At 34.9% G+C, this 12,298-nt stretch overlaps 2 protein-coding genes across 2 annotated transcripts; one reads left to right on the forward strand and one right to left on the reverse strand.

Moving 5' to 3' along the window:
• Positions 1-842: 842 nt before the first annotated feature.
• On the reverse strand, positions 843-8,017 carry pacc1 (proton activated chloride channel 1). Its single transcript, XM_059353314.1, has 8 exons — positions 7,789-8,017; positions 6,415-6,529; positions 5,161-5,370; positions 4,300-4,454; positions 3,052-3,194; positions 2,658-2,799; positions 2,464-2,571; positions 843-1,321 (listed from the first exon to the last, which is right to left on the reverse strand). Exons 1-8 carry the CDS (start codon positions 7,822-7,824, stop codon positions 1,160-1,162), a joined length of 1,071 nt encoding a protein of 356 aa, XP_059209297.1. The 5' UTR covers positions 7,825-8,017; the 3' UTR covers positions 843-1,159.
• Positions 8,018-8,944: 927 nt separating this feature from the next.
• nenf (neudesin neurotrophic factor) lies at positions 8,945-12,196 on the forward strand. Its single transcript, XM_059353362.1, has 4 exons — positions 8,945-9,184; positions 9,311-9,371; positions 9,535-9,638; positions 10,601-12,196. The coding sequence occupies exons 1-4, from the start codon at positions 8,960-8,962 to the stop codon at positions 10,775-10,777; spliced, it is 567 nt and encodes a 188-aa protein (XP_059209345.1). The 5' UTR covers positions 8,945-8,959; the 3' UTR covers positions 10,778-12,196.
• Positions 12,197-12,298: the final 102 nt, after the last annotated feature.

Here is a 12,298-nt window from a genome sequence, read left to right on the forward strand (position 1 = left end):
CTGCATTTAAAGTACTGCTTAGTCGAAGTACGTTGGTATGAGCATCAAAATATACTTACAAGAGCCGAACAATTTTAGAATAATATATATACAAGGATTATTATTTTGGAATAAATCAATAATTAAGATTTTATGTATTAAGTCTTGGTGAAATGTTTATGTGCATGTACTTTTTTACTTGCAGGTCTCAGGAGGATATACTGCTTGGTAGCTTCATAGATGATGATAATAATAATAATAATAATAATAATAATTTGTGTATACTTTGATGTTAGTTGTATATCAGTCAAGAAAAGGCTAACAATAACAATAAATACAAAAAAAGGTATAGTTAAGAAAGAGTCCACAATATTTATCCATCTTTACTTTGTGAAATTCAGCAACTTCAGGAAGCATTTGCATTGATAATATAGTCATATCAGGTTTAAGGCATAAAAATATATTTTCATTTTCTAAAATTTCTAACAACATGGCATGTAGATACAATATTGAACAACAACACAATTAAGAAAGTAATTCAAGTACATTTTAACAGCAGTGAACATTCAAATAAATTTGAACATTGTGTTAAAATCAAATAAAAATGACAAAAATTTACATATTTACCGAAACAATAACAGACAGAAAAGCTGTTCAAAATAATCCCTTTAGAGTTATCTATATAATTTTGATGCTTTGTGACATGAAGGGGATACGTTCTTGAACAAAAGTAGGACACAAACATAAAATTATAAAATTACAAAATCCAGCAATATTTTGACCAAAGTTCACATTTATACCTGAAACAGTCATCCCTTTAAACATCCTTTAAAAAGCTTTCAAACCATAACAAACTTGTTGAGTGTCTCAACTTTCAGCAACAAACGATTTCTTCTATGTGCGTACAAAGAAATAGTTCTTCTTTTGAAATGCCACAACTAAAAATTCACTGAGTTCTTGTCAAAGTGTCCATCTTTTAAAATGATTAATCTAGCAGTCGGTAAGAACATATCGCTGTGTCTAAAAAATGTTATTTTCTGACAAACGTGTACATTATTTAGTGCTTATAATCTTTACCAGTGATTAAAAATGGTGAAAGCAGTGACCTAAACAAAATTCTAGTGAAAATAAAACTCACTCAATAATTTGGATCTTATCAGATGCTTTTCTGCAGAACATTTCAGCTTATTGGGTTCAGTTCCCGAGATTTATTCTTCAGATGCCTCTTACGCATTTTAATTGTCCACTGAATTGTAAGTTTGGCAAAATTAGCAGCCTTGAAGAGAGCCATGAAGACGCCGCAGAGAATGGCGATAGAGTTCCAGGGATTTGCAGTCACGATCTGTAAGAAAAGTTGTGTTTTTACACGTTCAGTTCATTTTGACTGGGCCAAAAAATATACAGTATTATATTATAACATATATTGTCAAAACAATATAAAATTGTCTACTGTAAACGTTTTTAAGATTGTTTTTTAGAATGATTCCAAAAATTAGGAGCTAAACTGTGTACCATGGGAGTTAGCTGGAGTGCACCATAGTTTTTCAAACACATAGAGTATGGATAATACAATTATATTATATATAATTTCATATCAACAATTTAGACATAGACATGTACACTGTAATAATCTATGAGGGGAAATGTTTGTGTTACAGCAGCATGAGACATGGGAATGTGAAAAAGATTTAAATGGAAATAATATATAAAATGAAATAGAATAAAAAATACAACAAAGAAGAAAAAATTATATAGGTATAAGCAATATACGTAATGTCATTATCTTTTACCCAAGATCTTCCTCGTTATCAGTTTTTCGGTTTATTTTGTAAAAAATATGTTTAATGAAATTTTAGGATTAAGAGGTAGAAATTAAAGACCAAAGTACAGTTTGCATTTTGTATTGCTTTGTCATTTGCAATTCGTCATCATTTCAAGTGTTATTTGTAAAAAGAAATATTAATCCAGATAATAAGGATAATAAAAAGGATAATAAATCATTTTATTATTGAATGACCAGAAAATATGCTTTTTTGTCATATATCTTTATTCAAGATATGAAAATGACCTATAGAAAGAATAAAAGTATTTTAGACCATACATTCCAGCTGTAATGTGTGTTACCATGGTAACTGAATTATTTGCATATAGTGGTTATACAGATGGTCTTTGACAGATCAATCACATCGCTTCCTGAACAGATTACATGATCAGAAGATGGATTTTTTTTTTTAAGTTTAGCTTTTAAAACATGTCAAATCACATATCAAATATCAGAAAATCCAGTAGGCTTAACAGCAGACGGAGACCCTCCTTTTCAGGAAGCCTCGAAAGCTTTCACACCAGCTCAAATGAACCAAACTAACCAGGAAAACAGACCTGGATTCGTTTTAAACAAACCAAAATACTCCGGTGTGAAAGCACCCTGACACGATGTGTGGACAGATCAGTTCTAGTGAGGATCAAATGTTGGGGAGAACTCACCAGTCTGATTTCTTGCATAAAAGGATCCCTCCATTCAAACACAGCAAAGAAGAGCTGATTGGTTTGCTCTGATTCAGGCCTTTTGTCGTTGAATTTCACCACAGCAGACTGAAACATCCAACATAAACAATGAAATGAACGCTTTGAGAGTCATCATGTATTTAAGTATGTGTACACTAGTCAGACATAAATACCTCTTGGCGAAACTCGACAGATTCGCTGCTTTTCCCAGACGTCCTCACTAACGACATCTTGACCCAGGTTCTGAATCCTCCGGAGAAAGTCCACATGGAGTAGTTCTGCTCACAGTCCCTCATAAAGTCGGATTTATTCTCACTACAGAGTCAGAAAACACAGTTAGCATTTGCAGGTTTCTCTCAGTCTGGGTGAAATCACTCTTTGTTTCATAACACACGAAGGAGCAGATAAGTTGTTAGTTTACTTAATTGACTTTTAAAAGACAAACAGGAAAGTATTAAGCTGTCAGAGCATTATTTGTGATGTGAGCCTCTTCCTCGTCAGAAAAACAAACCAGTGTCTGACCCACTTCAGCCGGCACAGGATCAATACTTGTTTGTTTGCAGTTACCTCTCGATCAAGTCACTAAACTTGGCAAAAAGCATGTAAGTGATGGCGCTGAAGTCCTCTTCTGTTTCATTATGACTGAACTGCATAAAGATCAGCTCTTTGTTTCTGACGTCAGACGGGCCGCGGACCACCAGAGCTCGTCTCTGTGAGAAGAAAGCTGAGAGTTACTTTCACCCTGGGGTGAGATTCTACCATTTTACTGACATGACACTGGCATTTTTAATGCTTAATGTGTGTTGTCCTTATACAGGTGCATCTCAATAAATTAGAATATAATGGAAAAGTCCATTTCCAGTAGTTCAAGTCAAACAGCCCAAACCAAGTATTGAGTCATATAGATGGACATATTTTTCAGAGGCCAACTTTTCCATATTAATCATACTTTTTAAAATTGGTCTTTTTTATTTTTTTCATATTTTGGAGACAATGAATTCTAGGTCTTCATTAAATGTGAGCCATAATCATTATAACATTGAAATTAAATAAATTAAGACATGAAATGTTTTATTCTGTGTGTAATGGATCTATATAACGTGTCATTTCCACTTTTTGAATTCAATTACTGACATGAATAAACTTTTCTATGATATTCTAATGTATTGAGATGCACCTGTAAATAATAAATTAACAATGTATACTTGCATGATAAATACACTGCAAAAGCACCCAGGGATTTTCTTTAGTTAGTTGAAAACTGCACTTTAAAACAAAATTACAAGGTCGCCCAAAACACAATCCTTTGTTAATTGTTGTTTCATTTTCATTGTGACATGTTTAGAAGAGATTGATTAATAAAGTTTTGAGAAGATATACACTTTATCTGTCAAGAATGAATCACACTGTCACAATCATTTAATGGAAAGAGGTTAAAAGTATTTTATTCCAACTTTATAGGCAACTGTGCATCAGTCTTTCTTTTGTTGGTTTCTTTTGTGTTATGTTCAATGTTGGAAATAAAAATAAAAATGTCCTTTCATTTTGTTCATTCAACAGCAATTTGTATTTTAGCAGTATACTGAAAGCCACAGAAAGGAAGATCCGAGTATTCTGTAACATCCGTTCATTTATAGAAAGTAATATCTTTTTCAATTTCAATTTTATTACATATTTTAATTTTCCTCATATTGTGCAGCCCTGCTGTGAAATCAGCTGTATATTATATTTCTTATTTCACAGTAGGGCTGCACTACATGAAAAAAAAAAAAGCAATATGAATATGCATAATATGTTTGTTTTTTTATGGCTGACCTCGGTTTGATTGCTGAATGGCCCGAAGTAAGTCACGTCTTTAATCACACAGTCTCCCTCCTGAGGCTTGCCCGGGTCCACTAAAGGCGGGATGTAGTCATGATTGTGATGCCTGCAGCTTAACAGCTGAGCCTTACCCGGGTACAGAGCAATACCTGTGCAAAGAAAAAGAAAAAACACACAATTAATAGAAAATCATTTTGTATTGAGATTTGAAAATAGCAGCAAGCTCTTGGCTGTTTAGATTTACATGATGTTAAGTTCAGTGTCAACAAAAAATTTCAATATATGATATGAATATAATGAATAAAGTTCAAAAGGCTATACACTTTTATGTGTCCTGATTGCAAAAAAGAAATGTTGCAGATAGCAACAAGTCACAAAACAATGAAACTGGATTACATGACATGCACTGTCGATTATCAAATAAAACAGTTTGTCCCTAAAGATATGTGTGGCACAGATCAGAGGTATATACTGCCGATAGTTATATTGAATGCCAAAAAATTATAACTATGAATTGAAAGGAGGCAAAACCACCAGTCATAACTCAGTGGTGAAAGAGACTGGAACAGGTTTCTTTATTTATTCATTTACTTATTTATATTTTTAACTTTCTTATTGGGTTCTATGTTCTTATGTTCTGTTATATTAAAAATGAAAATAAGTCATCTTTAATATATTTTACACCCAGAAAGGGACAATTCTGCACAACAATGTTTATTTTGTTAATTTATGTCGGACATTGCTGCCCTTTTTCTTTCTTACTTACAGAAAAAGAAACTTTTTAATGTTTTTTCTGCCACATGACCCAGTCCTGGTCCCAAACTATCCGCCTGCCCTGTGCATTTATATACCAACCTGGGGGTGAAAACGACTCAACCTCCTTGTAGGTGACAGACATTACAGGGTGGTTTAGTTTCTCCAGAAAGTCCGAGATGGTCTGGTAGGCCAGGAACACGGCGACCCCGGTCAGCAGCAGGTAGATGAAGATGAGAAACACCGTGAAGAAATTCTTCAGGCAGGTTTTACTGAATCTCACTGGAGGACTGTTTCCACTGCTGTCATCCTCTGTAAACAAAGTGTGCAGGGAGGTCAAACGGACTCTCAGGAGATTCCTTTACAGGGTCAAATCACTTAATTATGTTTAGCAACCTGCATTCTTTCTAATGGCCAGCAGGGGGCGACTCCACTGGCTGCAACAAGAAGTGCGACTGTATGGAAGTCAACAACAAAATTACCCTAATTCTTACTTGATTCACTACCTCAGTAAACATTCTCATAGTGAGTTGATGGTCTCAATTGTTAGTTTCAAGTATTCTTCAATACAGCATGATGTTCATTTAGTAAATTATGGTCTCATTTAGAATAAAACGATAAAGCAGGTTCGTTTTAGGGCACGGCTCCCTTATAATTGACATATTGCTACCAGTGTTACTATCAGTGTTTAACTTAAAGAAACTCCCAGGAGTTGGCTGTTCATTTTTTAATGATGGGTACACCTTGCTAACCAAGCTAGCACTAGCGTTAGCTAATATCATTACATCTTTCCATTGCATGGCTTGGAGAAAAACTATATGGGGATGGCCATAATGAAGAACTCAAAGCTTTTTAAAACCTGGGTCCACAAATCCTTCTACCAGAAAGAGTCTGTGTTTAATTATACGTGGGACTGTGCGCAGATATCTGCTTAAGTAAAAAATGTTCTGGATAAATCAGATTATTGGTTAATAAGTGACTCTTAATTCCAAATGATGTAGTCTGAATAGAAACAAACAATCAGTGGAATTTTCCAGTGGCTGGAAGAAATTATGTTTAACTTTGCTCTCAAAAATATAAGCTACTTCACAAAAAACTAACTTTTTTATTTTTATTTCCTGGTGAATAATCTCTCTCTCTCTCTCTCTCTCTCTCTCTCTCTCTCTCTCTCTCTGTCTCTCTCTCTCTCTCTCTCTGTTTTAATTTGCAATTCTCTGCATTGTGATTGTTCACATTATATTGTCGATGTGATTCATGTTATTGTCTTCTTCAGAGATGTTCAAAAAATGTGTGAACATGAGACTATGAGATGTTGTAGATAAGAGTGTTGTCTTCAATCACACAGCCGGTCGTCACCTTGTGAGACGCCGACGTCTTCGTTCGTCTCCTCGGGCTCCTGGTCTTCAGCGGCATCGTCAAAGAAGCCTGGAGACTCACTGGTACCTTCATCATCATCGTCATCATCATTGAACTGTGTGGTTAAGAAGGGGACGTTAAAGTAGTCACAACAAAGAAAGTTCATTTGTTTAATGCTTTATGGATATACAATATTTTTGAGTGCATATAATTAACTCCTTTATTAGAATATTTTTAGTCTTTTTTACACTTTTGCAGATATTTTCAGCCAAAGTGGCCCTCGAATAAAGCTTTCTCAAATAAACATATCTTTTTTATTTTTATTAAATAAAAGTAAATTAAAAAATATATTACATTTAAATATTACTTTTATAGACAGGTGCATCTCAATAAATTAGAATATCATAGAATTTTTTTTTATGTCGGTCATTCAATTCAAAAAGTGGAAAAAAAAACATTAAATAGATCCATTACACACAGAATGAAACATGCCATGTCTTAATTTATTTAATTTATTCTAATTATAATGATCATGGCTTACATTTAATGAAGACCTTAAATTCCATGTCTCAAAAAAGGCCTCTGAAAAATATGTCCATCTATATGCACTCAATACTTGGTTGGGGATATTTGACTTCAACTACTGGACATGGACTTTTCCATGATAATCTAATTTATTGAGATGCACCTGTATATGTCGTATTTTAAAAAAAATATTTTTATTGGATATACTGTTCAGTTCAAGGGGAGGTTCGGATATGTAGGTTTATGTACAATGCATTATATGTATTGAATCAATAAATGCTTTTTAAAATAAAAATGACAGTACTTGAATTTTAATTTAATTTAAATAAAATTGTATTAATTTAGTTACTTGGTTAGATCTGAGTACTTTATTCACTACTGACAGTAGTAGTAAAAATAAAAACAAATGAAATTCTGCTTATAAGCTGTCTATTACAGTGTTTAAAATACATGACATACCTTTCTTTCTTTATTATGGCAATAATCCTCAAAAAAGAAATTACGTCTACAGTGAATTAAGGTTTTTCTTGGAATACATGGTTCCATTTTATTTAATATATATTTTAGAGCAGAAAGAATATTCGTCATGAAAAGAGCAGTGTGCAGCTTCCACTAATTCCCCAGGCAGACAGACTCTCAGAAAGCATGAAGTCAGCTAATTTCAGGTTATAGGAAGCGCTTTAAAACAGCATCTGTCAGCAGCTGTACAGTCACATGATAGCAAGTGAGCTGGACCGTTTTTTGTACTCTTCATGTCGAGAGAAAGTTACAGTTAACAAACGTGTTGACTTCAGATTATTGAGACAAACATGAAAGATAACACAACGCGAGTAAAGGAAGTTGTCCTACCTCTTCGTATAACCGGGAGTTTTCTTTCCCGAGCATTCCTCTTCACTTCCTTCAGTTACAAAAGTTATGTCTGCTCTTCAAGGAGAACCGTGGGGTTATTTGTACGAGGTCTGAAGACTAGATTGAATAAATAGCAGATGCATTTTAAAGGATATATGATTCCCCCGTGTTTAGGTCCCGGTTTTTCCGCTCTAAAGGGAGACACAACACACACCCATGGGGGTTAGGACGGTAAAAGCCCATCCCATGATAACAAGGCAGCTTTTGCCGCGCTCCAATAGTACACTTTTGTGTCCTTGACGTCTCCTTGTTTCCTTCTTCCTTCCCTTGAGTCGATACTTAGTGCTGCCTTAAGGTGCAGCTCGTAAAAGTCCATATTAAAAGCTCAAAGGTCAGAAGAGCTACAAAATGTATAAATAGCTTGTTCACGGGTTTTAAACCAAATAGCCAAGTCTTTCTTTATTAAATTTAGATTTTACAATCAACTTAAAGTAAGGTAAGTTTATTTGTAGCCTATACAAAGGCAATTTTAAATCCAATCCAATCCAATCCAACTTTATTCATAAAGTACCAACTTTATTCATAAAGTGCTTTAAGACAACCACAGAAGGCCAAAGTGCTGTACATAGCAATAAATAGACAACACAATAAAATAAAATACATAACAAATTACATAAAGTTCAATAAGATACACACAAAATCAGCATCTACACTGTGTCGAACCCCAAGGAGAAAAGTTTAAGTAACACTTTCAAGTAACAGTTACCGTAAGTGGCGGTGTAAGGTGGACCTGGACCTGGACCTCACTAAAATATCACATTGTGGGTTACCACTATATATGTGTGTGTGTGCGTGTGTGTACGTGTGTGTGTGTGTGTGTGTGTGTGTGCTGGATATCCAAGTCTTGAAGGTTGGGAATAAGCATATTTACTAAAATGTCAAAATTTTCATTTCAAGGTGAAGCAGCAAAGTTTATTCGTGGCATTTTTGTTGCATTCATTTGTTTGTCAAAACAAACAAACAAACAAACATAGCTTTTACTGGTATCACACCTTCTTCACAGTTTCCACGGCTGGAAGATCTTTCATGTATACAACTTTTTCACGTTTTCACGGATTGACTGCCAGTGTTTGTCTGAGAACTTGGCCTCTACAATTTCCGACGGCAGTAAATGCAGCACCAGCTCCGTGAAACAGCGACAGGGAAGTGCATGACACAGTTTCCGCATCAACGTCGCCCAAACAACGATCCTACCATGGCAACAGCGAGAATTTGTGTCCTGTTCGTTGTCCTTTCTGTGACTTTAGCGGAAGACTTTCAATTAAAGTACAAACCGTCCACCAAACCTGTACGACTATTCACTGAGGAGGAGCTGAAGAGATACGACGGCAACGAGGTAAACTTTATTTGTAACCCATAGTCCAGGGTGAGTTCCTCTATCTGTGTCTGTCCGTTCATGTGTGCAAGCATGTGTTCATGATAACCATATATCTCTGTTGTCCGTTTCCCCTCCCTGCTTTAGGAGGAACAGCCTATCTACATGGCAATAAAAGGAGTTGTGTTTGATGTTACCAAGGGAAAAGGTAAACAGAGCCCACTACCACTATCACCACCTGAAACCTCCCAGTATCTCTCCAGAGTACTAGACTTTAAGGGAAACAGACATTTATCCACTCAGAATTAACTGACTCTGATGTTGCATTCACTGCACTGTTTTGATTTGATAATTTATTTTGCCCATTGCAGAGTTTTATGGAAAAGATGCACCATACAACGCCCTGGTGGGTAAGGACTCAACTCGGGCTGTGGCTAAGATGTCTCTGGACCCAGCAGACCTGACATCTGATACGGTATGTTTACTGTGTTTTCCAAAGGTGGAGAATGTATTTTTTGCGGTTGACACCCATGGGTGGGTTGCACCGACACCTGCCACCTGAGTGTCAGCTGCAAAACATCATTGTATTGATAAGCTCTGTAATTATACCGAGACGTCACAGTTTCACCTGAATGCACCATACTTGCTGTAGACCTTTTAAAGGAATAAGTAATAAAAAACAAAACAAAACAAAACAAAATTTGGATTGGAAGCCTGAACAAAATTCAACATATTAGAAACACTGGGACTGGACCGGTTGAATTAAAGTCTTGCAACACTTTAATCAATTAAGGTAGGGCTGGGCGATATGGACCAAAAGTCATATCCCGATATATTTAGGTTTAATATTGATATACGATATATATTCCGATATTTTTAGCACAAAGTGAGAGCAAATGTTCAGTCAAAATCAAAGCCAAATATGACATGTCACATGCAGTTTTAGTGAAACCGTTTATTTAAGTGAACATAAATACTGTATAACAGGAGTACCTTTAAAAAAAAAAAAAAAAAAAAGCAAAGCTCCATAAAGGGCACATTTAAATAAAAAAATATCTTACATAAAAATAGCCTATGAAATAATAAAAAAATAAAACTTAACTGTAGTTCACTTAATTTTAATAGTAATGTATTAAAAAAAGCAATGAATAGCCAACTCAAATAGGAAAACAATGATTAATTGGTTAAAAACTAGTTTGCTTCAAAACTTTAGCATTTGGATTGCACTGTACTTTTATTTTTTGGCTACAAAAATGTACTTCTGTTGACTTACTGCGAATATACCAATTATAGTAGCACCGTAAATTTAATTGTCAGCGCAAGTTTATTTTTATTCATACAGCTCCAAAATCACAAATTACAAAATTACCTCAAAATTGCACTTTTTTCCCCTCAAAAGTGAGTTAAAGTTCTTGTTTTCCATCTTGGTATCCACAGACGGGGCTCACTGAAGAGCAGCTGGAGTCTCTGGATAGTGTATTTGAAGGCACGTACAAAACAAAGTATCCCATTGTGGGTTACACAGCATCACGCATCCTCAAAGAGGATGGAAGTCCCAACGAAGCCTTCAAACCAGAGGACCAGCCCCATTTTCATATCAAAGATGAGTTTTAATCTCATTTTACCTTTTTGTTATCTTGTTGTGAAGGACTGTTCAGCTTTTTTATATATATATACTGTATACATATATTTTTTTTCTCTTTAAATGACCAGAATCGAAGCATAATAAGTGCAATACGTGTACAAGAGAAGAACAGATTACATATTATGGAAACATTTCTTATTCACTTAAACTAAAGGTTTACATGATTCTCTGTTATTTGTGGGAACTTTATTTGCAAAGTCCCAACAAAACCATTTCAACACTGTATCTGTTTTTGAATTTTTTTATGTCCAGATTTAAATAAGCTTGGTTTGAAAAACATTGGAAAATACAGTGGAAAGTAATGCAGTTTTGCAGATTTTTTGCAGATGTTTTAAGACTTAAAAGTTTGTGATGGATTTAAGAACATCCTTCTTGTGTCAAACTGCAGCGTGACCTTAAGCCCTCATGCAGCTGCAGTGCATTATTTGTGGTCATTGTATTAGTCTTCTACATTTGTCAGGGCAATAAGAACAATTGATTTATTTCACAGAAAGACATAAAAGTCAAATTAAACTAACTTAACATCAGCAATATTTTAGTTGCACTGCCACTTGAGATAATTTTCATCATTGATAGTAATATATTGCCTATTGTTTAGTGTATAAAATTACAGAAAGGAGTGAAAAATGCCTGGGGCAGCTTCCCAGAACTCATGGTAATGGGTTCAAATGATTTGTCCCAAATCCTGAAATGTTAAAGGGATAGTTCAGATTTTTTTGTGAAGTGTGGTTGTATTAGGTTCTTATCGGTAGTCAGTGTATTACCTGCAGTAGATGGTGGCCAGCACGCCACCGGTTTGGTGAAGCAGGCAGGAGTACGGACACAGACGCTAAGAAATGTGAAGCTGTGGACGGGAGCAGAAAAATTTATTTTAGCCAAGGGATAAAAAAAAAAAAACAGTATCAGTTTAAGTGCACGCAATTTTTTGAATTTTTTCACCACTTCTCTTTACCGAACTGAAGTAGTTATCAATGCTCTCTTCAAAGCCACCAGACTCCATTGACAAAAACAATTATTTTTAATTTTACCTCACAAAACGCTGGAGTTGCTGCTCTACTTCTACCTCGAATGATTAATATGTTTGTGATATTGTGTGACTTGTTGTTTTAAAGGGTTAGTTTGGATTCTCCAAAGTGGGCTTGTTGGTTGATAAAAGACTAATTGTTCTATTGCTGATTTATTTTCTGTCAATTGATTATTCCATTTATCGCTTCAGCTCTTTTAATATGTAATGTCATTAAATGTTTTTCCCACTACAATCATTTTGTAATAAAATCCACAGAATATGCAGCTCTCTGAATGTTTACATAATCAAAGTATGAGTGTTTGTTTCCTTCCTGATTTTGTCTTTGTACAGTCACCATTAAAGTCTGTCAATCTGAAACTTACCAAGAGTTTCTTTCTTGTGTTTTACCACAAGCTGCCGGTGGGATGTTATCTTGATGTGATCGCTTTATGACAGCTCATGACTCACTCATGTCACCTCCAAA

Source organism: Centropristis striata, chromosome 16 (genome assembly GCF_030273125.1).
Source record: "Centropristis striata isolate RG_2023a ecotype Rhode Island chromosome 16, C.striata_1.0, whole genome shotgun sequence".
NCBI lineage: Eukaryota > Metazoa > Chordata > Actinopteri > Perciformes > Serranidae > Centropristis > Centropristis striata.